This window comes from Miniopterus schreibersii (assembly GCF_964146895.1).
Source record: "Miniopterus schreibersii genome assembly, chromosome: 4".
Classification (NCBI taxonomy): Eukaryota; Metazoa; Chordata; class Mammalia; order Chiroptera; family Miniopteridae; genus Miniopterus; species Miniopterus schreibersii.
The window spans coordinates 10,408,190-10,432,518 of NC_138105.1; the positions used below are offsets into that span (position 1 = coordinate 10,408,190).

At 38.4% G+C, this 24,329-nt stretch overlaps 1 protein-coding gene across 3 annotated transcripts in view; it reads left to right on the forward strand.

Annotated features, from left to right (window-relative positions):
- RNF130 (ring finger protein 130) overlaps positions 1-24,329 on the forward strand; it is a 102,374-nt gene that overhangs the window by 8,407 nt on the left and 69,638 nt on the right. For all 3 annotated transcript variants that reach the window (XM_081135672.1, XM_081135673.1, XM_081135671.1), the window contains exon 2: positions 18,899-19,093. In XM_081135672.1, coding sequence (XP_080991798.1) covers positions 18,899-19,093 — 195 coding nt within the window. The remainder of the gene's footprint in view (positions 1-18,898; positions 19,094-24,329) is intronic.

Below are 24,329 nucleotides of genomic sequence, written 5' to 3' on the forward strand. Positions count from 1 at the left end.
TGGGCGGATGCTCAACCAACTGAGCTATACCAGCCAGGGCAAGAGCTGGTTCTTTGAAAAGATTAATAAAATTGATAAATTTCTAGCTAGACTCAGTAAGAAAAAAAAAAGACCCATATTAACAATCAGAAATGAAAGAAGTCACCACAGACATCACAGACATACAAAGGATCATATTAGACTACTATGAAAGACTATATGCCACCAGATTCAATAACCTAGAAGAAATGGATAAGTTCCTAGAAAAATACAAACTTCCTAGACTAAATCATGAACTGGAAAATCTAAATAGACCGATCAACTGTGAGGAAATTGAAATAACCATCAAAATCCTCCCCAAAAGTAAAAGTCCAGGACTAGATTGCTTCACCAGTGAATTCTACCAAACCTTCAAAGAAGATTTAAAACCTGTCCTTCTCAAACTCTTCCAAAAAATTGAAGAAGAGGTGATACTTCTTTACACATTTTACGAGGCCAGCATAACCATGATTACCAAAATCTGGAAAGGATAACACACACACATGCACACAAACTACAGATCAATATCTCTGATAAATACAGATGCAAAAATCCTAGACAAAGTACTAGCAAATTGAATACAACAGTACATCAGAAAAATAATAGATCATGATCAAGTGGAGTTCTTTCAGGGCACAAGGATGGTTCAGCATATGCAAATCAATCAATGTAATACACCACATTAACAAAAGGAAGGATAAAAATTGTGATCAATAGATGCACGAAAAGCATTTGATAAGATACAACATCCATTTATGATTAAAACACTCAATAAAATGAGGAATAGAAGGAAAGTACCTCAACATATTAAAGACCATATATGAGAAACCCTCAGCCAATATTATACTCTGGTGAAAAACTGAAAGCTTTCCTCTAAAATCAGGAGCAAGACAAGGATACCCACTCTCACCACTCTTATTCAGCATAGTTCTGGAGGTCCTAGCCAGAGCAGTAAAGCAAGAGAAAGAAATAAGAGGCATCCAAATTGGGAAGGAAGAAGTAAAAGTGTCACTTTTTGCGGATGACATGATTCTGTACATAGAAAACCCTAAAGATTCCACCAAAAACCTATTAGAAACAATAAACACAGTAAAGTTGCAGGATACAAAATCAGTGTACAAAAATCCACTGCCTTCCTGCATACTAACAACAAAGCTTCAGAAAAAGAAATGGGGGGGGGGGTATTCCTCTTGCAGTTGCAACCAAAAAGGTAAGATACCTAGGAATAGCCTTAACAAAGGAAGTGAAAGGCCTATATATTGAAAACTACAGAGTATTATTAAGAGAATTGAAAAAGACACAACAAAATGGAAAAATATCCTGTGTTCATATATTGGAAGAGTCAACATAGTTAAAATGGCCATATTACCCAAAGCAATATACAGGTTTAATGCAATTCCCATCAAAATCCCAATGTCATTTTTTAAAGAAATAGAACAAAAAATCACAAAAGACCCAGAATAGCCAAAGTAATCCTGAGATAAAAAAAACAAAGTCAGAGGTACCACACTACCTGACTTCAAATTATACTGCAGAGCTTCAATACTGGTATTGGTAGGAAAACCGACACACAGATCAATGGAACAGAATTGAGAGCCCAGATATAAAACCACATGTATCTGGGCAGATAATTTTCGACATAGGAGCCAGAAACACACATGGAGTAAAGAAAGCTTCTTCATTAAATGGTGCTGGGAAAATTGGAAAGCCACATGCAAAAGAATGAAATTAGATTGCAATTTGTTCCCATGTACAAAAATCAATTCAGAATGGATCAAAGACCTAAATATAAGATCTGAAACAATAAATTACATAGAAGAAAACATAGGTGCAAACCTTATGGACCTTGGTTGTAGAGAGCATTTTATGAATTTGACCCCAAAGGCAGGGGAGGTAGAGGCAAAAATAAATGAATGGGATTGTATCAAACTAAAAAGCTTCTGCACAGCAAAAGAAACCGACAACAAAACAAAGAGCAGCCAACCAGATGGGAAGTGGTATTTGCAAACAGTAGCTCCAACGAAGGTTTAATATCCGAAGTATATAAAGAAACTCATAAAACTCAACTCAAACAAATAACCCCATTAACAAAATGGATAGAGGACCTAAACAGACACCTCTCCCAAGAAGACGTACCAATGGCCAGCAGATATATGAAAAGGTGTTCAACCTCACTAGCAATTAGGGAAACGCAAATCAAAACCGCAATGAGATACCACCTTACACCTTTCAGAATGGCTGCTATCAACAAACAAGTAATAGCAAGTGTTGGAGAGGCTGTGGAGAAAAGGGAACCCTCGTTCCCTACTGGTGAGAATGTAGACTGCTACAGCCATTATGGGAAACAGTCTGACGATTCCTCAAAAAATTAAGGATAGAGTTACCATAGGACCCTGCAATCCCTCTCCTGGGTATCTACCTGAAAAACTCAACAGCATGTATTTGCAACGATATATGCACCCCTATGTTCATTGCAGCATTATTCACAGTGGCCAAGACACGGAGACAACCAAAGTGTCCTGTGATAGAGGATTGGATAAATGGTACATATACACAATGGAATACTACTCAGCCATAAGAAAAGGTGAAATACTGCTATTTGTGAAAACCTGGATGGGCCTTGAGAATATTATGCTAAGTAAAATAAGGCAGAAAAAGTTAAGAAACGTATGATTTCACCCATAGATGGGATATAAAACTGAAACTCGTGGACGCAAACAGCGGTGTGGTGGTTGCCAGAGGGGAGGGGGTAGGTGGTGATGGGGGCTTGATATATAGTGACAGGAGAAGATCTGACTTTGGGTGGTGGGCACACAGTGCAATATACATCTTGAATCAGAAATCTACACCTGAGACCTAGATGATCCTATTAACCAGTGTTACCCCAATACATTTAATTTTAAAAAGTAGTTTATTGAAACCATCTGTGCCCATTTGTTCACAAGTCTCTGGCTGCTTTCAAGCTACAGAGTTGAGTGGTTTTAACAGGAGCCTGTGTGACCTGCAAACCTACACTTTACTTCCTGGCTCTTTAAGAAAACATTTGACAATCCCTGTTCTAAAGGTTCATTTATACCTTAGTCTTTCCCATTAAAAACTATCTTAGGTGTTTATGGATGAGAGTTTGATTCCTGCCTAACTAAATTGTCCCAAATTGTGAGGTCCTCCTGGAAGTTAGGCGCAGTCTCTTTGTTTCAGCCAAACACCTAGGACTGTGCCTGACACTAGCAAGCCACTGAAATGTATGATTTGAGTTTAATCCTGCGGTACTGAAACTGATGGCAGGCATTGTAGGAAGGTAGAGGGAGGGGGGTTGGTGGACAGAGTATACTGTTATTTTGCTAGATCGTACGTAAATGGCATGAAGACCAGAGAATTAACATATTTGGACTTGCAGTCTAGAAACATTTCATTGAAAATGTGGAATTTGAGGTCAAACTTGATTAGTTCTGCTTCCAGCCATAAATGAGTAACAGGCACAAGGTTTACTTCCAGTCACTGTAAGTGACTGGAAAACTTGACAAAGTTGTGAAACAGCAGTTTTAGAAATAGGTCAACAAACAGCACAGGACAGTGATCTCTGAGAGAAAGGAAGTAAACAACAGAGCCCTGTGACTGCCCTAGCCTACCACCTAGAGACTTTCCAAGCTGCAGTGCAGGGAGGGGCAATCCCAAAAGAATCTGGTGGTCTTCCTGAACTGATGAGACAAGAGTCCAGAGCTCACAGAGGTCAAGGCAGATGTGAATGTGGTAGATGTAAAGTACCAGAGGGCAGAGAGCTGCACATAGATTGAGCTCTGGAGAACTGCAGTGGGTTCCCCTCAAACTGGTCTGCACATTTGATGAAGGACTGTCAAAAATTAGCAGATGGAGTTCACACAAAACTAGGAGTAGTTCATATTCTCAGTAATCTGAGTAGAAGACTTGCTAATGCATAGGGCATGGAGTGAGGTCAGATTAGCCCTAGAGAAAAGCCTGTTCCCAACCCACCTATAGAAGCAAACCTTAAAAGGATCAGACTGATTTGGAGTAACTTAACTGGTTCAGAACAAATAATATTTAAAGGAATACAGTAAAATCCAGATCCCAAAAACATAAAATTCAAAACGGACATCCAATCAAAAATTAAGAAACTGAAATATGCCCGGCTGATGTGGCTTAGCAGTTGAGTGTCAACCGCCATGAACCAGGAGGTCACGGGTCAATTCCTGGTCAGGGCACATGCCCAGGGTTTCCGGCTCCATCCCCAGTAGGGGGCATGCAGGAAGCAGCTGATCAATGATTCTCTCTCATCATTGATGTTTTTATCTCTCTCTCCCTCTCCCTTCCTCTCCCTGAAATCAATTTTAAAAACAACACGGAAATATGACCTATAACTATACAAAAAACAATCAGTGGAAACAGGCCTAGAAACGAAACAAATGGAGTCAGAGATAAGGATGTTTAAACAACTATTATAAATATACTCAATTTATTCAAAGAGGCAATAAACAAAAATGAACATAATGAGAGAAATGGCTGTAAAAAAGACGCACATCAAACTTCAAGCAGTGAACTCAAACTTAAAAAAGTGTTGGATATATTGACAGAGAGAAGAGGAAAGAGTATACCTGGAAGTTGGTATTTTCTGTTTGGTGCTCTTGGTTTATCCCAGGCAGTGATGTGGTAAGCATTCGTTGGGTACATACTATTACCAAAAATGCTGCCAAGTATTGTACATGGATTATCATTCAGTCCTTTTAACAGCAGTAAGTGGTACTAGATCCTCATTTTGTGGAGGGAATTCAAGTCTCTTCTGTATCTCAGTGCCTTTTTCTTTATAGCACTTAACATGATTGGAAAGTATATATCTATTTTGTTTGTTTCTAAGAGCAGGGATTTGGGCTCTCTATCCACTCTTGTATTCTTGATGCTTAGTGTGTTACCTGGGACATAGAAAGTGGGTGATTAGTGTTGGACAAATTAAACTGAGTGAGGTAACCCACCAGCTGTGTCACCACGGGGTTCTGTGGAGCTGGGACTTGATGTATGTCAGTCTGGCTGCAGCACCCATACTTTAACCATTTCTCTGTACTGCTTCCCAAGTGGGTTTAATAAGTTATGATATAGCCACTAAGTGGGAATGTTACACAGCCATTCAAGGGGATTGTAGTGAAAGCTGTGTATATGCTACAAAAGTAAATATAGCCCAGCTGGGCATGGCTCAGCGGTTGAGCATCGACCGAGGATCCAGGCAATCAGGGTTCAGTTCCTGGTCAGGGCACATGCCAGGGTTGTGGGCTCGATCCCCAGTCGGGGGCATGCAGGAGGCAGCCCATCAGTCATTGATGTTTCCACCTCTCTTTCCTTCTCCTTTCCTCTCTCTGAAATCAGTAAAGATATTTTTTAAAAAGTAAATATAAAGTGATTGAACTGTGACTGGGTTAAAATTTGTTTATGGTGGACAAGGATGCAAAATAATATAAACAATAAAAATCATTGTATTATACTGATTGGATTGTGGGTCACATCTCATTTACTTTCTATTTGGACATTGTTAATTTTCAATACAAAACCTTCGTAGGGGTAAAATTATACTCTCTGAATGGAACAAGTATCTTACAGGTGTGTGTTTTTTTAAGTTTATTTCCCAGCTTCAAGAAGAATGGAGTGAATTCCAAGCAGTGGTTAGAATGACTGGAAACTGGCCCTAGCCGGTTTGGCTCAGTGGTTGAAGCATCGCGCAAGGACTGAAGGGTCTCAGGTTCGATTCTGGTCAAGGGCATGTGCCTCTTTTGCAGGCTCGATCCCTGACCCTGGTAGAGGCACGTGCGGGAGGCATCCAGTTGATGTGTGTCTCTCACACCGATGTCTGCCCCTCTCTCCCCCTTCCTCTCCCTCTCCCCCTCTCTCCCTCTCTCCCTCCCACTCTCTCTGAAAAGCAATGGAAAAAATATCCTCAGGTGAGAATTAAAAAAAAAAGAATGACTGGAAGCTGCAAGATACTAGTAGGAATATGTTGAAAAGGGCATGTTTTTCCCCTGTAAGAAAAGAGGAAGCCCAACACCAAGAATGTGTGGTCCAAATATAAAACAAGTTAAAATGTGGCATGTTTTTGAGCAGTAAGTGGATCCTAGGGAGAAAATTGGAATCCTAGCACAGGACTTGGCTTTTCTGAAATATTTTTATGATGATATTAGTGCTTTCATTGGTTTTCAGTGTTTGAAATGGAACTGTAGCTCTAGCAGGCTTTCTCAGTGGTTAGAGTGCTGGCCCACGGACTGAAGGGTCCCAGGTTTGATCCCAGCCAAGGGCACGCACCTTAGTTGCAAGCTTAATCGCCAGCCCTGGTCAGGGCTCATGCAGGAGGCAACCAATTGATGTGTCTCTCTCACATTGATATTCCTGTCTCCTCTCTCTCCCACTTTCTCAGAAAGCAATAGAAAAAATATCCTTGGGCTAGGATTTTAAAAAAAAATCAATCTATAGTTAAAACATGGAAGACTTAATTATAGTTGCAGAACAGAAGTAAATGTTATCAACCTTAAGAATATATAATTATAGCCCTGGCTGGTGTGGCTCAGTAGTTAAGAGTGTCAGGCCATGCACTGAAGGGCCAGGGGTTTGATTCTTGGTCAAAGGCGCACGTACCTGGGTTGCATTTTCGATCCAGCCCCACTCGAGGCTGGTGCCAGAGACAACCAGTTGATGTGTTTCTCTCTCTCCCTCTCTCCCCATCCCTCCCTTTCATTCTCTAAAAATCAGTGGATTAACAAAACAAAAGAATATACAATTATAAATGACAAAGGTAGAGAAAAGGAAGAGAGAAGAGATGTTTGTTAGAGATGTTAGTTTAGGGTGGGCCCTAAATCCAGTGACTGGCGTCCTTGTAAGGAGAGGAGAGGATACAGACACACAGAGAGAAAAAGGACATGGAAAAATAGTGGCACACAGAGATTGGAGTTGGGCTGCCCTGGCGCAGGAGCTCCAGGGATTGCTGTCACCCACCAGAAGGTAGGAGGGAATATAGGACCATTTATCCCTTGGAGCCTCCAGAAGGAGGCAACCCTGCTGACACCTTGATTTCAACTTCTGCTCTCCAGAATTACGAGACAGTGTTTCTGTTCTTTTAGGCTGTCGAGTTTATGGTCATTTGTTAGGGCAGCCCTAGGAAACGAATACAGAGAGACACCCAAAATTGAACAGTATTGCAGTTTGGTTTTATCAGTGTGGAAGAGAGAGTAGAGCTGCCTTTTCCCATCCTCTGGACACCTGCTGAGAGTATGTATGTGTAAGTTATTTTGGTAGCCCTAATCACTGACCCATACTGAGCTTACTGTTGATTAAAGCTTCTAAGTCTTTTCTTAGAGGCTGCCCTAAGCCATGTGATTTTACTAGATTCATCCTGTTCACTCAGGCTTTCAAGATTTTTTTCGAATCCTGATTTCTCATCTAGTCTTCACTCTTTCTAGCAGCTTTGTCACCAGTGAATGTTATGAACATATGTTCTGTATCTTCATTTAAGTCAGTGGTTCTGGCTCTTCTGAATTTCCTTTAAGATTCAATGAAAGTTTGTAGACTTTTCTGCTGAAAAAATATATTTGTGTAGCTATATGCAAAATTTCAGTAAGGTTTAGGAGGTTCAGATATCTCTTGAAACCCCAAGTGGTCTACAGAGACCCAAAGTTAAGAATCACTGCTCAAATTTATTGATAAAATTGTGAGTGAACAGACCCTTGTAGTGTGTTGCTTAGAATCCTTCTAAGCTGGTTGGCATTGTTCCTTAATCAGGTCATTCTCCTTGATAGAGAAAGCAAAGCAAAATAGGTTTTGAGAAATGTTTTCATCCATTGTTTTGTTGGCCCTGAGCAGTAGATGTATTTCTTTCCTATTATTGCTGTGAAACAACTGTTTTAAAAAATCTTTGGGAAAGGGCATGAGAAAAGCCCCTTTGTTTGTTCTTGTCATTAATCGCAACCTTCATCTCTTTCTGGGCTTTTTAACTTGGGGGGAAAAAATTTAAGCCTGTGCTATCATCCTGAATTTGTCTTTACAGCTTTTGTATGAGTCTTCTTTAAAGTTTAATTCATCTTGTGCATTCTAGATGGTTTCTTCATTTAGTTTCTCATAAAGATGATTTGTAATTACCCAGCTTTCTTTGCCTTGGGATTTGCAAAATTCTAAAATGACAGGTTCCCTTCTTCCAAGTTATTGGTGACTTCACATTCTGGGTCTGTGTTAGGTTCTGGGTAGTGTTTGCCCTGGTTACCTCTAGCCTTTGCCCTGCAGAAGGTGCAATGAATGGTAAAGCAGATCAGGAAGTTAGACCAACTGCTTTTAGCTGAATGAGATTTCTGCAGTTCTGTAGGTAATTGGAAGCCCTGCCAGCGCTCTACCTTGTCTGCCAGTTTTGTGATGTTAAGAACTTCCATATTTATTCTATTTGGTCAGTTGACCTTGGTATATTGCCCCCATCAAAGTCTCATTATTGTCTCTCAGACATGTTCTCTAGTTCTTTTTACTTGGATTTCCTTAAATGACATACATTATCTTGAGATAAAATAACTGCTTCTTCTACTTTTTTCCTTCTGGATAGTAGTTTCTTCAGTAAAACATACTTTTCCATCAAGACCCACTTCAACAAGCCTCATTGATTATTTTGTATATTTAAGGTAAACATTAAAGGTTTTTCTTACTATATTTTCTATATTGTATTTCTCAGATTATGAAAACTTTAAATCTCCTAAACCTCCTGTTCTCATTTGTTTCGTCATGTGAGTTGTCTCCTGTTATTTTTTTCCTAATAGTCCTCTATAAGGACTTAATTTCATGACTTTATTTTCATGTTCTCTTACCTCCTTCCTTAGCAGTTTAGCTCAGCCTCTGGACAAGTACTTCTCCCCTGTTAGTGTAAGCTATACTTTTCGTAGCACGTGGGGAGTGGGTGTGGGGTGAGAGTAAGTCATTTCTTTTAACTCACATACTAATTCAAGGGATAACAATATTACACACTTAGCTGAAATCCTGTGAAATATAAGGAATGGTAGGGAATTGTGAATAGAAACTTGCATAAAACAGGGACCCTAAGATGAAGAAATGTTTTTCCTATTGAGTTGTATGAGTTCTTTATATCTTTTGCATATTAACCCCTGATCAGATATATGAATCTCAAATATATTCTCCCATTCCTTAGGTTGCCTTTTCATTTTGTTGATTGTGTCCTTTGCTGGGCAGAAGCTTCTTAGTTTGATATACTACTTATGTGTTTTTGCTTTTGTTGCCAAATCCAAAAAATTATTGCCAAGACCAATGTCAAGGAGATTACTGCCTGTGTATTCTTTTAGGTGTTTTATGGTTTCAGGTCTCATGTTCAAGACTTTAATCCATTTTATGTTGATTTTATGTTGATTTTATGTGTGGTGTAAGATAGTGCTGTCCAGTTTTATTCTTTTGCATGTGACTTTCCAGTTTTCCCAACACCGTTTATTGAAGATACTATCCTTTCCCCATTATATGTTCTTGGTTCCTTTGCCATAAATTAACTAAATTATATGTGGGGGGTTTTCTGGGTTCTGTATTGTGTTCTGCTGATCTGTGTGTTAGTTTTTATGCCTGTATCATACTGTTTGATTACTGTTAACATTGCAGTATACTTTGAAATTAGGAGGCATGATGCTTATAGCTTTGTTCTTTGTTTTTCAATATAGCTTAGGCTATTCAGGGTCTCTTGTGGTTCCATACTAATTTTAGTATTATTTGTTCTATTTCTGTGAAAAATGCCATTGGAATTTTTATAGAGATTGCAGTGAATCTATAGATTGCTTTGGGTAGTATGGACATTTTAACAATATTCTTCCAATCCATGAGTACAGAATATCTATTCATTTATGTCGTCTTCAATTTCTTTCGTTGATGTCTTATAGTTTTCAGTGTACAGGTTTTTCACCTCCATGGTGAAATTTATTCCTGGGTATTTTATTATTTTTGATGCAGTTGTAAATGAGGTTTTCTTAATTTCTCTTTCTGATAGTTTGTTATTAGTGTATAGAAGTGCAACAGATTTTTATATATTGGTTTTGTATCTTGCGACTTTACTGAATTACTTTATTAGTTCTAAGTTTTTGGTAGAGTCTTTAGCGTTTTCTATATATAACATGTCATCTACAAATAGAGGCAGTTTTACTTCTTACTTTCAGATTTGGATGCCTTTTGTTTATTTGTCTTGCCTATTTGCTGTGACTAGGACTTCCAATACTGTGTTTAATAAGAGTGGTGAGAGTGGGCATCCTTGTCTTCGTATTATGTTCCCTCTATACTCACTTTGTTGAGAGGGTTTTTAATCATAAATGATGTTGAACCTTGTCAAAAGCTTTTTCTGCATCTATTGATGTGATTGTATGATTTTCGTCCTTCATTTTGTTAATGGGATGTATCATGTTGATTTGCAGGTGTTGAACTATCCTTGCATCCCTAGAATAAATTCTCTTGATTGTGATGTATGATCCTTTTAATGCATTGTTGAATCTGTCATTCTTATATTTGAAATTATGTTCCAGATAGCTCAGTCTTTGTCAACACTGTCATCATGTCAAAGTCATTAGTACGAGAAGTACTAGTACCAGAAGAAAGAAGTGATAAAACAAAATAGGAGTGTTCTAACATCTTTTACTGTTTTGCCCAAGAATTTTTTTTTTATTACTGATTTGAGAGAGAGAGGAAGAGAGAAACATCAATTTATTGTTCCACTAACTTACGCATTCATTGGTTGATTCTTGTGCCCCAATTGGTGATCAAACCCACAACCTTGACATATCAGGACAATGCTCAAGTTTAAAATGCCTTCCAGTGTTGCAGACTTTCAATTATAAAATGAATAAGTTCTGGGGATTTTATGTACAGCATGGTGACTATAGTTAATGTACCGTATTAGAAATTTGAAATTTGCTAAGAGAGTATATCTTAAGTGTTCTCACCACAAAGAAAAGTAACTATATGAGGTGATGGATATGTTAATTAGCTTGATGTGATAATCATTTCACATAGTATAGGTACATCAGATCATCAGGTTTCCCCCCAGCTTACGGTATAATTAACTAATGCCTTCAGATACTCCTCTGGGCCCTCGATGGTGTTCTTTCTGTACATCAGCAGTGTTGACTTATAGTCGCTGGCTTTGCTCTTTCCTCGTGAGCTCTTCGTGACAGCCAAGAACACCGAATACTATTGACGGAGCTAGGTCTCTTCATAGCCACATCCTTGTTTTTCAGCAAGGAATTCAGTCTTGTGTGTTTAGGTAGATGACCATATTGTCACTCAGGAATTCTATATGGAAAGATCACATTTGAGGGAGGAAGATAATGAGTTTGCGATTGGCACTATTCATGGAGAAATACCTGGCAAGCAGGTGAAATTTAAAGAGTAAAGCTCAGGAGAAAGACTTAGATTTAGACATTATCTACATATAGGTGATCATTGAAGCCATAGGAATGGATGAGATTGCCCACTGAGAAAGGGGGCCTAGGGCAGAACCTTGGTGAACACCTCCAGCTTAAGAGACTGCTAACAGAAAAATGAGGAAGAGTAATCCGAGAAGGGGGAGGAAAACGTGATGGATAGGAGCCAGTAGGAAAGAGAGCCTCAGAAAGAGTTGTACTTGATATGTAACACTTTAATGGAGTGAGAAGTGATGTAAATTAAATAGGTATCACTTATGTTATACTATGATACCATGTTTGTACAAGGACCTAGCAGTAATTTTTAGTTATTTTGATTTGCATGAAGTACAGGGTGGGGCAAAAGTAGGTTTACAGTTGTTAATATGGAAAATAATACCATAATTAATAAGTAATAATACAAGAATAAACTTTCATGTACTCTCAACTGTAAACCTACTTTTTGTCCTACCCTCTATTTGTTGTGTGAGTTGTAATAGAAATTATTTTTGAATATGACTTTTCAGGTATAGTGATTTATATTAGCCATCATTTAAAATTACTCTTAAGATGCTTTTTATTATGTCATGGAGAACGTTCAGTAGATATGTTTAAGTTCTGAGGACGTGAAAAATGATAAAAATTCATTTGAGATATACAGTAACTAAGTATAGAAGACAAACGATAATGGATAGCTATTGACAATTAAAGTTGCTGACAGTTCAGCTATGTATGACCCTTCCAATGTTGATTGATATATTCAGCACTCTAGGTATACAGAAGATACTTTATTGTTGCCTTCTTAAAAATTCTATATGAAAGGCCAATAATTTATTGTAAAAATGTGTTTCTTTAGAATATAACCAAAAAAGTAGAAATTACTACTTAGGAGAAAAATTTTAAAACACACTTATTTTACTTTTTAAAAATACTAGATTCAAAATTTAAAAATAGATAAAATAACATTCAAGAATCCTACGCAATTAAAATGTTTTGTTTAGCCTCTTCTCAACGTAAGCAGAAGACAATGAAGTACCTTCAAAGTGCTAGGAGAAAAATAACAGTCCAGAATTTTTTATCTGGTTAAGCTGTCATTCAAGAATGAGGACAGACGAAAGATGATATCAGATGTAAAAAAACAAGTTTACCATAGGAAGTGAGTTTACCTGTAACATTCTCATTAAAAGAACTTCTAAAGGATGTAGAGTAAGGAAGAAGGAAATGAAACACAGAAGGAAAAGGGAGATGTGAGGATTATGATGGTTAATTTTACGTCACCTTGACTGGGCCACAGGGTAGAGATAGTTGGTCAAACATTATTCTTGGTATTTCTGGGAGCTTGTTTTGGATGAGACTAACATTAAAATTGTTGGACTGAATAAAGCAGATTAAAGTAGGCTGCCCCCCCCCCCAGTGTGGGTGTGCCTCATCTAATCAGTTGAAAGCTAAATAAACAAAAGGTCTGATTCTCCTCCCAGTAAGAGAAATCCTCTTGCCTGAGGCCTTCAAAGTGGGACATTGGCTTTTTTCCTGCCTTTGTACTCAAACTGAAACATTGGCTCTTCTTGAGTTTCAGACCTGCCATCAACTCATCTTGCTGAATTACCCTGTAGATCTTGGAACTTGTCAGCCTCTATGATCATGTGAGACAACTCATTATAATAAATACTTTTACACACACACACACACACACACACACACTCTCCTTATTGGTCTGTTTCTCTGGAGAACCCTGACTAGTATAAGGACTGACAAGCATATCTGTAAATAAAGTTTAAGAATCACTGACTGTATGAAACATTAAATACTAGAGAAGGGATAACTAAAGCAAGGTGGAACTGAATACTGGGAGTTAGAGCTGCATCTGTAGCACATTGAATGGTGGCATCCCAGAAGACATGTCCATGTCTTAATTCCTGGAAACCTGTGAATGAGAAAACCTTATTTGGGAAAAGGGTCTTTGCAGATGTAATTAAATTAAGATCTTGAGATGAGATCATCCTAGATTACCCAAGTAGACCCTAAATCCAGTGATAAGTGTCTTTATACAAGACAGAAGTGAAGACACAGACACAGGAGAAGGCCATGTGAAGACAGAGACAGAGGTTGGAGCGATGCAGCCACAAGCCTGGAGCTTCCACAAGCTGGAAGAGGCGCAAGGAAGGATTCACCACTAGGGCCTTTGAAGGGAACATGGCCCTGCTCACAGCTTGCTTTCAGACTTGTGGCCTTCAGAACTGTGAGAGTAAATTTCTGTTGTTTAAGCCTCCAGGTTTGTAGAATTTTGTTATGGCAGCCCTATGAAATAATACACATTTTAAGAGCCTTGTGTTACTCAGGGAGAGAATAGAAATATTTGTTAAATGTAAGCTTTTTATCAAATATGCAGGTTAACATTTTAAGGGTAACCACTAAAAAATAAAACTTGAATATATAGACAGAAGAAAAGAGGGAATAGCCCTGGCCAGTGTGACTCGGTTGAGAGTGGTCCGGTGCATCAAAAGGTCACTTGTTCGATTCCTGATCAGGGCATAGACCCGGGTTTCTGGTTTTATTCCCCAGTCCGTGTGCATATGGGAGGAGCCAATTGACGTTTCTCTCTTACATCAATGTTTCTTTCTCCCTCTTTCTCTCCCCCCCTTCCTCTCTCTCTAAAGTCAATTAAAAAAAGAGAAAAAAAGAAATTGGGAATTACCCTGGCTGGTGTGGCTCAGGTGGTTGGAGCATCGTCTCATACACCAAAAGGTTGCAGATTCGATTCCCAGTCAGGACATATACCAAGGTTGTGGGTTTGATGCCCAGTCAGGGCAAGTATAGGAAGCAATTGATCAATGTTTCTCTCTCTCCCCCCCTTCCCTCCCCCTCCCTTTCTCTCTCTCTCAAATCAATTTTAAAGAGGAAGGGAGGGAGGGAGGGAGGGAGGGAGGGAGGGAGGGAGGGAGGGAGGGAGGGAGGGAGGGAGGGAGGGAAATAAAGAATTCTGTTTTTTCCTTTCAATTATAAAATAAGAATTTAACAAAGAAAAGATAAGGGAAAAAAGGTAGAAGCAGGAAACCTAAAGATTAAAAAGATTGTAATCTGTAGAAATAGGAAAGCAAATAACCAGAACATACATGACAATGAAAATATCTAAATCCAGGGTAACTAATTAAGCTTATTTTTATTTTTACTTCTTTTGTAGGAAACAGCTTATAGAACATTGCCCAAGTCAGAACATTTCCACATGAAACAGGTCTTGGGCACAAGGTTTTTCTTTATATTTGTTCTTGCTTAGTCTCCCTTTGTCATCCTTCCCTCTCTCTCTTCATCAGGTACATTAAGTGTCTACTATGTGCCAGACATATTAGAGAAGGTGCTAGTTCTCACCCCTAGGAGACACTCAGAATAAACAGCCAGTTACTAATACAGTACAATGAATGGTAAAATGGCTGTGATCCCAGGGTGCCTTGGAGACATGAACACAGCACCCAGCTCAGCCTAAGGAGGTCAGAAAGGTGTTTGGAGAAGATACGTTAGCAGAATCCTGAAGCTTAGGAGGTAGTCAGCAAAGGAGTGGGATTGGCATTTCAGGAAGAGAAAATGAGACACGGGCTGTCAGAGCGAGAGACGCATTGGGGCACCTGCACTCCAGCCGCTGTGACTCTTACAGCAGCAAACTGATGGTTCTCAGGGCATGGAAGGAACCACCACCCACACAATAGTGTGGTGACTGCTACTTATTAGGTAGGGTGTTTGCATTTTTAAAAGATTTTTTTTTCTTATTTACTCACAAAACCCTTTAAATATTTACATAGTCTTTGTACCAAAATAGTCTTCCTCTTTTCCCATTGCAGTTGGGGTCTTCACTTGACTATCTTAAATTTGTATAGTGTTGTAGCTTTGGCTGTATAGCTGCTTATTTGATTTTCGTAGGAGTTTAAGAGAAGGGATTAATCTTCTGTGTTCTTGTGCTGCCCACTTCTGTACACTCCCTTTTCTGCTTGAGCAGTTTTCCAGCGTTCCATGCAGGTTCCTTGACCATCACATTGCTCTTTTCCTTTCCTAAATGTTTAAGCACTCTCCCGATTGGTGCTTTATGCTGCCTTGTTGATATTTCACTTCTGTGCCAGGCATGCCTCCTCAATACATTTAGAGGTTCTTCAAGATTCAATACCAAAATGTTTGGTTCCATCCTATTTCTCTGTGGTACTTAGTATGTTGCTGAACATCTAAGTTAATGTCCCTTAAGGTGAGGATTCTATCATTGTTCCTGTTCGAATCAAGGAGTAAATAAAAGTCTCAATACTGTTTCTGGACTCAATAGGAAAGGCCATACAGAAAAAAAATTGAAGTTTTTCTGTAATACAATATTTTCAGCTTTATTAAGGTATAATTAAGGTATTATAGTACAATATTTTATATTATATATAATTTCACATTTTCATGGTAACTTCTAATAAGTTTTTTCTGGCACTGTGACTAATAAATGCAAAGAAGTCAGAGGTGATGTTCTCTTCTGAACTTGGCAGGTAAAAAGAAACAAGTAAATGATTTTGAATTTGAGCAAAATTGCTGTTGATAAATTTTATGGTTCATAATTATAGATGTTTTATGTCTTCACTTAATAAATTGCTTCAAGTACAAATAACTGGTATAAATCTTGAAGTAGTGCCACGGGATCACAGCATTCATCATTCCTCTTGGGAAGTTGTGGGGTTTTAGCTGTTAACATTTTTATTGTTCAAGTTCTTTTTTAATTCCAGGAAAGAATAGATAGATAAAATAAGCATACTACAATATTAAGTGGTTATGAAAACCCCTTACTTTGTTTTTCTGAATAATGAAAACTGCTTCTTTGAACAGGAACTTGGATATCTTATTGTTGCTTATCATTGCATATTCTGTTCTCACTGATACGGATGTTTTCAGAGACCTTTTACAAATAGGGGAACAGGGACATTCTTTTTGCTTATACAGTCTGTTGTTGGAATTTGTTTGGATTGGCCATAGGATCTGTTCTTGGTGGGTGGGGATTCCTTTGAGAGATAGATTGTATTCTGTGGTTGCACCCCTTGCTATGTCTTTCAGTTTTAGACATTGTGGCTATTAGTGAATGGCTGTTCTAAGTGGACAGTGACATTGTCAGGGCAACAGGCAGAAAGGATGAGACTAGGGAGCTGTTGGGAGCAAGGGACACAGAGAATGTGCTGCCTAGCTCCAGGTGGATTTCATGAACATCAGTGTAGAGTTCCCGTGGCTCCAGGCTGGGTCACTAGGAAAAGGTAGGATGGCACCTGTAAAATGACAGGAGAAGAATAAGAGGCACCCAAGAGTAGAGGATTTATTATAGACTTTTTCACATACACATAACTCTTGTGAGGGTAAGAATTTTATCTCAATCTTTAAAAATAAGTAAAAATGGAAGATTAGAGAATTTGGAACCCCCAGGCCTTCTTGCTGGCCTCTAACTGTGTTGTTTCCTCTTTAGCACACTGTTGAACACATAGGAAATCACAGGAAGGTCAGGAAAGTCACAGAAAAACAAATGTTTTGCAGAAGACAAGTGTACAGATCTCTTTCTATATTCTTTTATTTTTAATGTTTCTATTGATTTTTTGAGAGAGAGAGAGAGAGAAACAATCAATGTGAAAGTGAAATATCGATCAGTTGCCTCCCTCATGCACCCAAACCAGGGGTCGAACCCACAACCTGGGTATGTGCCCTGACTGGGAACTGAACTGGCAACCTTTTGGTGCACAGGACTACACTCAACCAACTGAGCCACACAGGCCAGGGCTCTTTAGATATTCTTGATTCTGCATTTTCTTCAGGGTTTGTGCAGCAGTGTATTTTGAAAAATCCCAAATGAAACACTTAAAACAAGTTCTTTGCACCTACTTGGACACAGTATTGGAAGTTTTCCCAAGACAATGAGGGTATCGTAACACATCACCTAAATGCTTATATTTTAAAACAGCATAATAATCAGTAAAACAGACAGATATTGCTGAAAGTAAACAGTGTTTCACATTTTCAGAGTTTCACAGTGCCTTGACTCTGTCTTTCAATAGTTGACTACTAAAGTTTAATTTGATTGAGAAAGGACGAAACCGTTTAAGGGAAAGGGTGAGTCATAGTTGTAGACAGTATCAGTCATGACAAATTAGGGAATCATTTATCTCCCACTTACTGTGTATTAGGAGACCTCTGAGAGCAAATATGTTCTCATTGCTGTCCCTCATCATGATAGAGAATTGGGGGGAAAGGTATTTAAGTGGAAATGATAAATGTAACATTTCTTTATAGTAGTGGCATCTCTACATTTTACAGTTTCTTTAGGTAATGTAAACATTTCATTTATTTTACTAAACAGTGTGCTTTCAGGGAAAGCAAACATTTCCCCACTGGTGGTGTCTTTTTTTACACTTTGTTATTGATTAATACTTAATGTTTTTATTATTTCTTTGCTTCCTGTGTTACCCTTTTGTGCTGTGTTCCCTTCCCTCCCTGGCCTGCATAGTGCTGGCACTGACCCACACGAGGAGGCATAGGGCCCACTGTCCTCTGGCACTGGGGAACCGCAGTCTTCAGACTTACCTTTGGTGACTTGTTTCCCCCTTTCATTCTAACCTGTTATAAGTGTGAGGGTGAGGAATGGGAAGAACAGCCAGGAGCGGGATCTTAAGATTTACAGAGGGTATCAGAGCTATGATGATCATGTTTGTAGAAGCAAAAATTAAGGAGCTTGCCCTGACCAATTCAGATGCCCTTCAGGGCATTTGAAACAAGGTTTTCCCCTAAATCTAGGCCAATGCCGTGTAATTTGTATCTCATCAGACAGGCGGATGTAGTAAGTTAATATGTATCCTAATGTGGAATTGTAATTTTTAACAATAAATGTAAATTAGAGGAATGATCTGTTTATTCTGATTGTTATTTTTAGCTATTATAACTTTCGAATATAGGCCAAAGGGAACTTTTCTAATTTCCTTAGACATTCACTTAGAAATTTGTTCAGGCATGCTTGAATTTCAGCAAGACCACTTGATAACTGAACAAAAGGTTAGTCTGGCTCCTTACTTTACCCCAAGCAAAATCAGTCTCCTCATGAAGGTGGTGGGAGGTTGGGTGTGGAGAGAGGAGTAAATGCAAATAATTGAGCAAAGTCGGGGTAGATGAGTCTCCTGGTTTCTGGGGTTTTCTGTGTTTGCCTTTTCTTCATCCTCTGTTCACCACCCTACACTGGATGTTACAGTCTTCTTTATTTTTGTTGATCTATAAACAGAATGTTTCGCTTTTAATTTGCATTACAGGAGCGTCTTTCTCCCTGTACAGATAAGGATTTAGAGTCAGTGTAGTGTCCTCTGTGGACGTATCCATAGCTCTGCTGACAATGAGCTGCTGGACGTGCTTTAGTGAAAGATTTGATTGATCTTATTTATCTTTACTTGACAAAAAAATTAATGTATTTTTTTCCCTTTTCTCTTTAGTTGCTGATCATCTGGGCTGTGATCCTCAAACCCGGTTCTTTGTCCCTCCTAATATCAAACAGTGGATTGCTTTGCTGCAGAGGGGAAATTGCACATTTAAAGAGAAAATATCACGGGCTGCTTTCCACAATGCAGTTGCTGTAGTCATCTACAATAATAAGTCCAAAGAGGAACCAGTCACCATGACTCATCCAGGTAAACAAACAAAGGAGGTGATAGATTTATTTTTCCTCCTAGAAATCATTGCCTTATAGGTGGTAGGCATTCCACCTCTGCCGAAACCATGCCGTTTTCAGCATAATTCTGTGATTATATTTATTTTTGGCATTACCATTTGTGTGCCTTTTCCCCTTAGTTGAAATTTTTTTCTTAAATAATGACCATAAGAATCTATAAAACTTGTACTTACTAAGAAACTGACTGTGATTGAATCCTTAGTCATTTTACATTTCTCCATTTCACTTGATGGCTTTGAAAAATAATGTATTAGATTTGAAATCATTTGTCTAGGTATCTCATGGATTCATTCTCAGGGATTACTTATTTGAGAAGATACTTTTATCTTAGAGTCAATGTTGAAACTGACTTAGTTATTAGCATAATTACTTTACAGTAGGAACAGTATTATTAATTTCTTGCAGAAACATTTAGGGTATTTCTAATGTAACTTTTAATAACAGTAGTTGCAATTTATTGCCAGGCACTATGATAATGAGCTTTTTTTGTTTTTTAATAGACTTTATTTTTAGAGCAATTTTAGCAATAGGAAATGGCTTTATGTTATAATTAGATACATAGAAAATTAGAACAATGTGGGAAAGTAAATTAGTATAGTACTTTGAAATTTCGCACTATCTGATATTATTAAAGAACTCATACATTCTAGTTCTAGATACATACTCTACTTTTCAAACTTTAATGTTTAATGTGCATATTGATCACCTGGGAATCTCATTAAAATGCAAATTCTGGTTCAGTAGGTCTGGGGTACAGCATGAGGTTCTGTATTTTTCGTAAGTTTCCAGATGATGCTGATGCCCCTGTGGTCCCCAGATCTTGCTTTAAGAAACAAGGAAGTAAAGACAGGAAACAAAGGTTTTAATCCCAGATTTCCCACCAGCTTCCTCTGAGACATAGGTCAAATTGCCTCCTGAGTGGGAAGGCCTCTTGTGACTCTAAATCTAATTCTGTGGCAGGCCATGAATCTCTGTTTTGGAGGACAACAACAGAAAATCTTTATGTGCTGAGAATCACTTGCTTTGCTAGCTCATTAATGTGTCACAGCTGCTCTCACCCTTCTCTCCTATAGGACAGCACTGTCCACGTGAGGGTTAAGGAATCTTGCATCAGAGCCACAACCCTTGAGGAGTGGACCCAGAGATCCCCGTTTAGCCCTCCCTTGCTCACATGTCAATTCTTTCTCCCCTTCATTTGAGTAAAGAAACCTTTGTGCTATGCATTCTAATATGAACTGGTAAGAGTTGCAAAAAAAAGACCCCGGGATCATGCCCTCGGTGTGTTTACCATCCAAGGCCCCAGCAGGCCTCAGAGGACCTTTTTTTTACCTCTTGGACAGTATTAGCCTTTCCTTTTTATGTTGCCCTTATACTGGACTAGCAGTAGGGAAAGTCTTGCAAGTTTCTTTAAAGTTTGTGTCTTATCTTCCTGTTCTCTGCAGTGCTCAGCAGAATGTCTGGGACAAAATCAGTGTGTCCTGCACTGAATTGATTTCATAAAGACATGTAGTTTTTTTAAGCTTTCTTTCAGTTTAGGAATATATGTTATAACTAATTTTCAAATTCTATACTATTAAGTATAAGTATTTTGGTTTTTTCCCTTGTCAGTGATGTTTCAAGAGGTTGCTCATGTTTGTTCTAATCAGTGCCCTTCATTTGGTGACTGAAGGACACTTTTCCCAATGCAGTGTTCGTGACATCATCGACAGGAAAGACCGCTCAATTCGTGGTTTTATTTGTTAAGCAGAATGAGTTAGCGGATATGTGGTAGTGTCAAGGGGAAGTTATGGGCCCTTTGATGTTTAAAATAGTGCGCATTTGTCTGAAAGTTAAGGATTTATTTTCCCGATTTAAAAAAATTTATATAGACTTCACTGTTGTTATTTAACAGTCTTAAATTATGTCAAATTATTGTCAGATTGAAAATCTTTTATAGTTTTGTGTTTTCATTTTTTAAAGAAAAATGAGGTGATTTAGATAAACATAACCAAATAATAATGTTGCTTTTCTACCTTTTTATCAATCAGCAATATCAAATGCTTTTTATTGTTTCTTTGGCTGGTTGAACAGAATTAGTCGAATGGCTCTTCATCTTTTTTCACCTTATTTTCTTAAATGTATTATCTGGCAGTGACTAGAAAATGTTGAATATTCACAACATGAATTTAAAAAACTCACTTTATGGAAACAAGATAAATCATAAACACTTTGCAAAACACCTCTAAGTATCAGTAATTTGGGCCACTTAATATAAATCTATTATTACCTTTATTCTAAAAGCCCATCAAAAAAATGAGTAGCATGATAGTCATACTATTGTTTTACTCTCTAAGGTTTTTAGGTTCTAACTGAATGTGGATTTAATTACCTCAGAAAAGGTGGAGCCTGAAGTTTGAATGTACTGCTATGACAATGAGTTTAAATTGTATGTATGCTTTTTGCCTTAGTTTGCAAATACTTCTATATTTTCTATGTGATCCATACATTTTTTTAAAATTCATAATTATCCAAAAAAGTCTAAAACTGAATCACTTAGGTAATTGCTTTTTAAAAGTAAAAATAGCTTTTGAAAAATAGCTGCTGATGATTCTGTTTTAAAACTTTTGCATAAGCTCTGAATTTTTCTCTTATTTTTCTAAATCTTAGGTGGACATAGAGAGCCCCTCCCTCTGTCAGATACTGGAGCTGATTTTTCTCTGAGCCTTCCTGTCTGGCTTAGATATTGCAGGCTCTGTGCAGTCCTGAGTAGGCTGTTGGAACTCATCCCTTGATTTGTCCTTTTATCTTTCTCACGCTTATCCTTTCCTTTCCGGCAGCAGAAGAGGAGGGAGCTGAAATAATAGAAAGGGTTCTGTATGGGCTCAGAACACTGGTTTAGAAATCAATCCCATAGGTTACAGGCTGGAAGACAGTTTTTACTTGATGGCTGTTCGTATGCTGATGACCGTGGACTTAATGCTGCAAGCTCAGCATTAGTCCCACCGGCACTGGTGCTAAGGAGGGCAATGCAGCCTGGCCGCATATGTTAGAGGTCTGGTGGGGTGCCCTTCCCCCTTGTTGATGCCTTATTGTGCTCTACAATTTCAGTTTTTCTTAAAGATAAACCTGATAAAGGGGTATTTGGGGCAGGATAATTCTTTGCTCTGCAGGCAGTTTGCATTACAGAATGGTTAGCCTCCCAGGCCCATGCCTGCTACCAGCAGCTTCCCTCCATGTTTGTTTCAGTATAAAACCCTCTGCATAGATTCCAGATAGACACTCTCTAGGAGGGCGTTTCTGCCTCTGTTGAGACGCCCTGTCAGACTCTAAGCCTAAGGAACCTTTAGAGGAGGAATGAAAAGGCGTCCCTGATTGGTGAGGGGAATAGGATAGGCTTTTATATTTACCCACATATTAACATTTCTGGAGTTCTTTATTCCTTTCTGCAGTTCTGAGTTCCATCTGTCATTTGCCTTTCAACCTAGATAATTTATTTATCATTTCTTGCAGTGAAGATCTGTTGGTGATGAATTTTCTTATCATATATCTGAAAATGTCCTTTTTTTTTTTGGCCATCATTTTTCAAGGACATAGTAGATAGAGAATTCTAGTATTTTCTTTTCAGTACTTTTAAAGTGTTGTTTTTTCTAGCCTCTTTTTTTCCTGATGAGAAGCTGTTCCCTTTTATATAATGTCTTTTTTTAAATAAACTTTATTTTTTAGAACAGTTTTACAGTAGAAAAATTGCAAGGATACTACAAAGAATTCCCACAGCCTCTGCACCCAGTTCCCCCTATTATTAACATCTTAACATTAGTGTGGTACATTTGTTACAGTTATGAACCAGTATTGATACATTATTATTAACTGAATTCTATACTTCTTTCAGATTTCCTTAGTTTTTATCTAATATCCTTTTTCTGTGCCAGGATCTCATCCAGGACACCACTTGACATTTAGACCTGTGTCCCCTTAGGCTCCTCTTGGCTGTGACAGTTTCTCAAACTTGTTTTGTTTTGATGACTTTAATAGTTTTGAGGAGTACTGTTAGTTATTTTATAGAATGTCCCTCAACTGGAACTTATTTGATGTTTTTCTCATGATTAGACTGAGGATATGGGTTTTGGGGAGGAAGACCACAGAGGTGAAGTGCCATTCTAATCACATGGAGGTAACTATGCCTGTCACTGCACACCCATCAGACACCTTGACTCCTGGCTTACTCACATTCAAGTCCTGCCACCACCTGGCCAACTTCAGGATCCATGAGGGAAGTGAAAACCCCAACCTAAAATTCCTTCCTTGGGTCCTTCAACCATTCCACCTCGCCTGAAGCCCGGTTCCATAGCTACTTCCTGGGCCTCATTGTCTCCCGGAATTGTAGCTTTTGAGTCTCAGCTTTAGTATCTGATGTTTCTTCCCTTTTCTCCCTCTTCTCCTGTCGCTTGGATTTGTTGAAACTTCCAGTTCCTTGAACCCTCCTGCATTCCACTTAGAGGACATGGGCTACTCTTTCAGTCACTTGATCAGCAGTTTTATGTGGTCAATAAGGATTGTTTACTATCACCTGTCAGTTACCTTTAGGCTTATTTGGCTCCCAGGTGCCTTGAATGTCAGAGTAAGGAGTTTAAACTTTATTTAGCTGACAGAAGGGCTACATCAAAGGCTTTGAACAGAGGGGTGACATGACAAGTGTATGTTTTAGAAAAACCACCAATAAATGTCAGCAAGAAATCTATAATTGATATAATCTGTCATCTACATCTATCAGAAATATTGCTATACTCATTTCATATAAGATTCTAGCATATCTTTTTTTCTCTTGAGTTCTTTAAGGGTTAGTGAAGAGAAGGAGGAGGAGTCCTAGGTTTAAAGAGTATTGTAGATAAAGACTTGAGGAGGACTTCAGTTAAGTCAGAAAAGTGAAGAGAAGGCCTCAGACCATGAGGGAGCAGACTCATTGAGACACAAGCAACAGGGCTTGTCGATCTGTGCAACTTCTCTGAGATAGTATTACAGAAAATCCCTGAATTACACTAACTGTGCCCTTGACAGCAGCCATTCTAGAATTTTAAAGCAATTTTAATCTCTCACTTAAAGTATATAGTGTTCTGCTTTACATATAAATAGGTCATTGATTTTTATAGGAATAACTCTGATGCCATTGACTAGAAGTTACAAAAGTATCCCTGCACACAATTTCTTGTGGGGGTGAA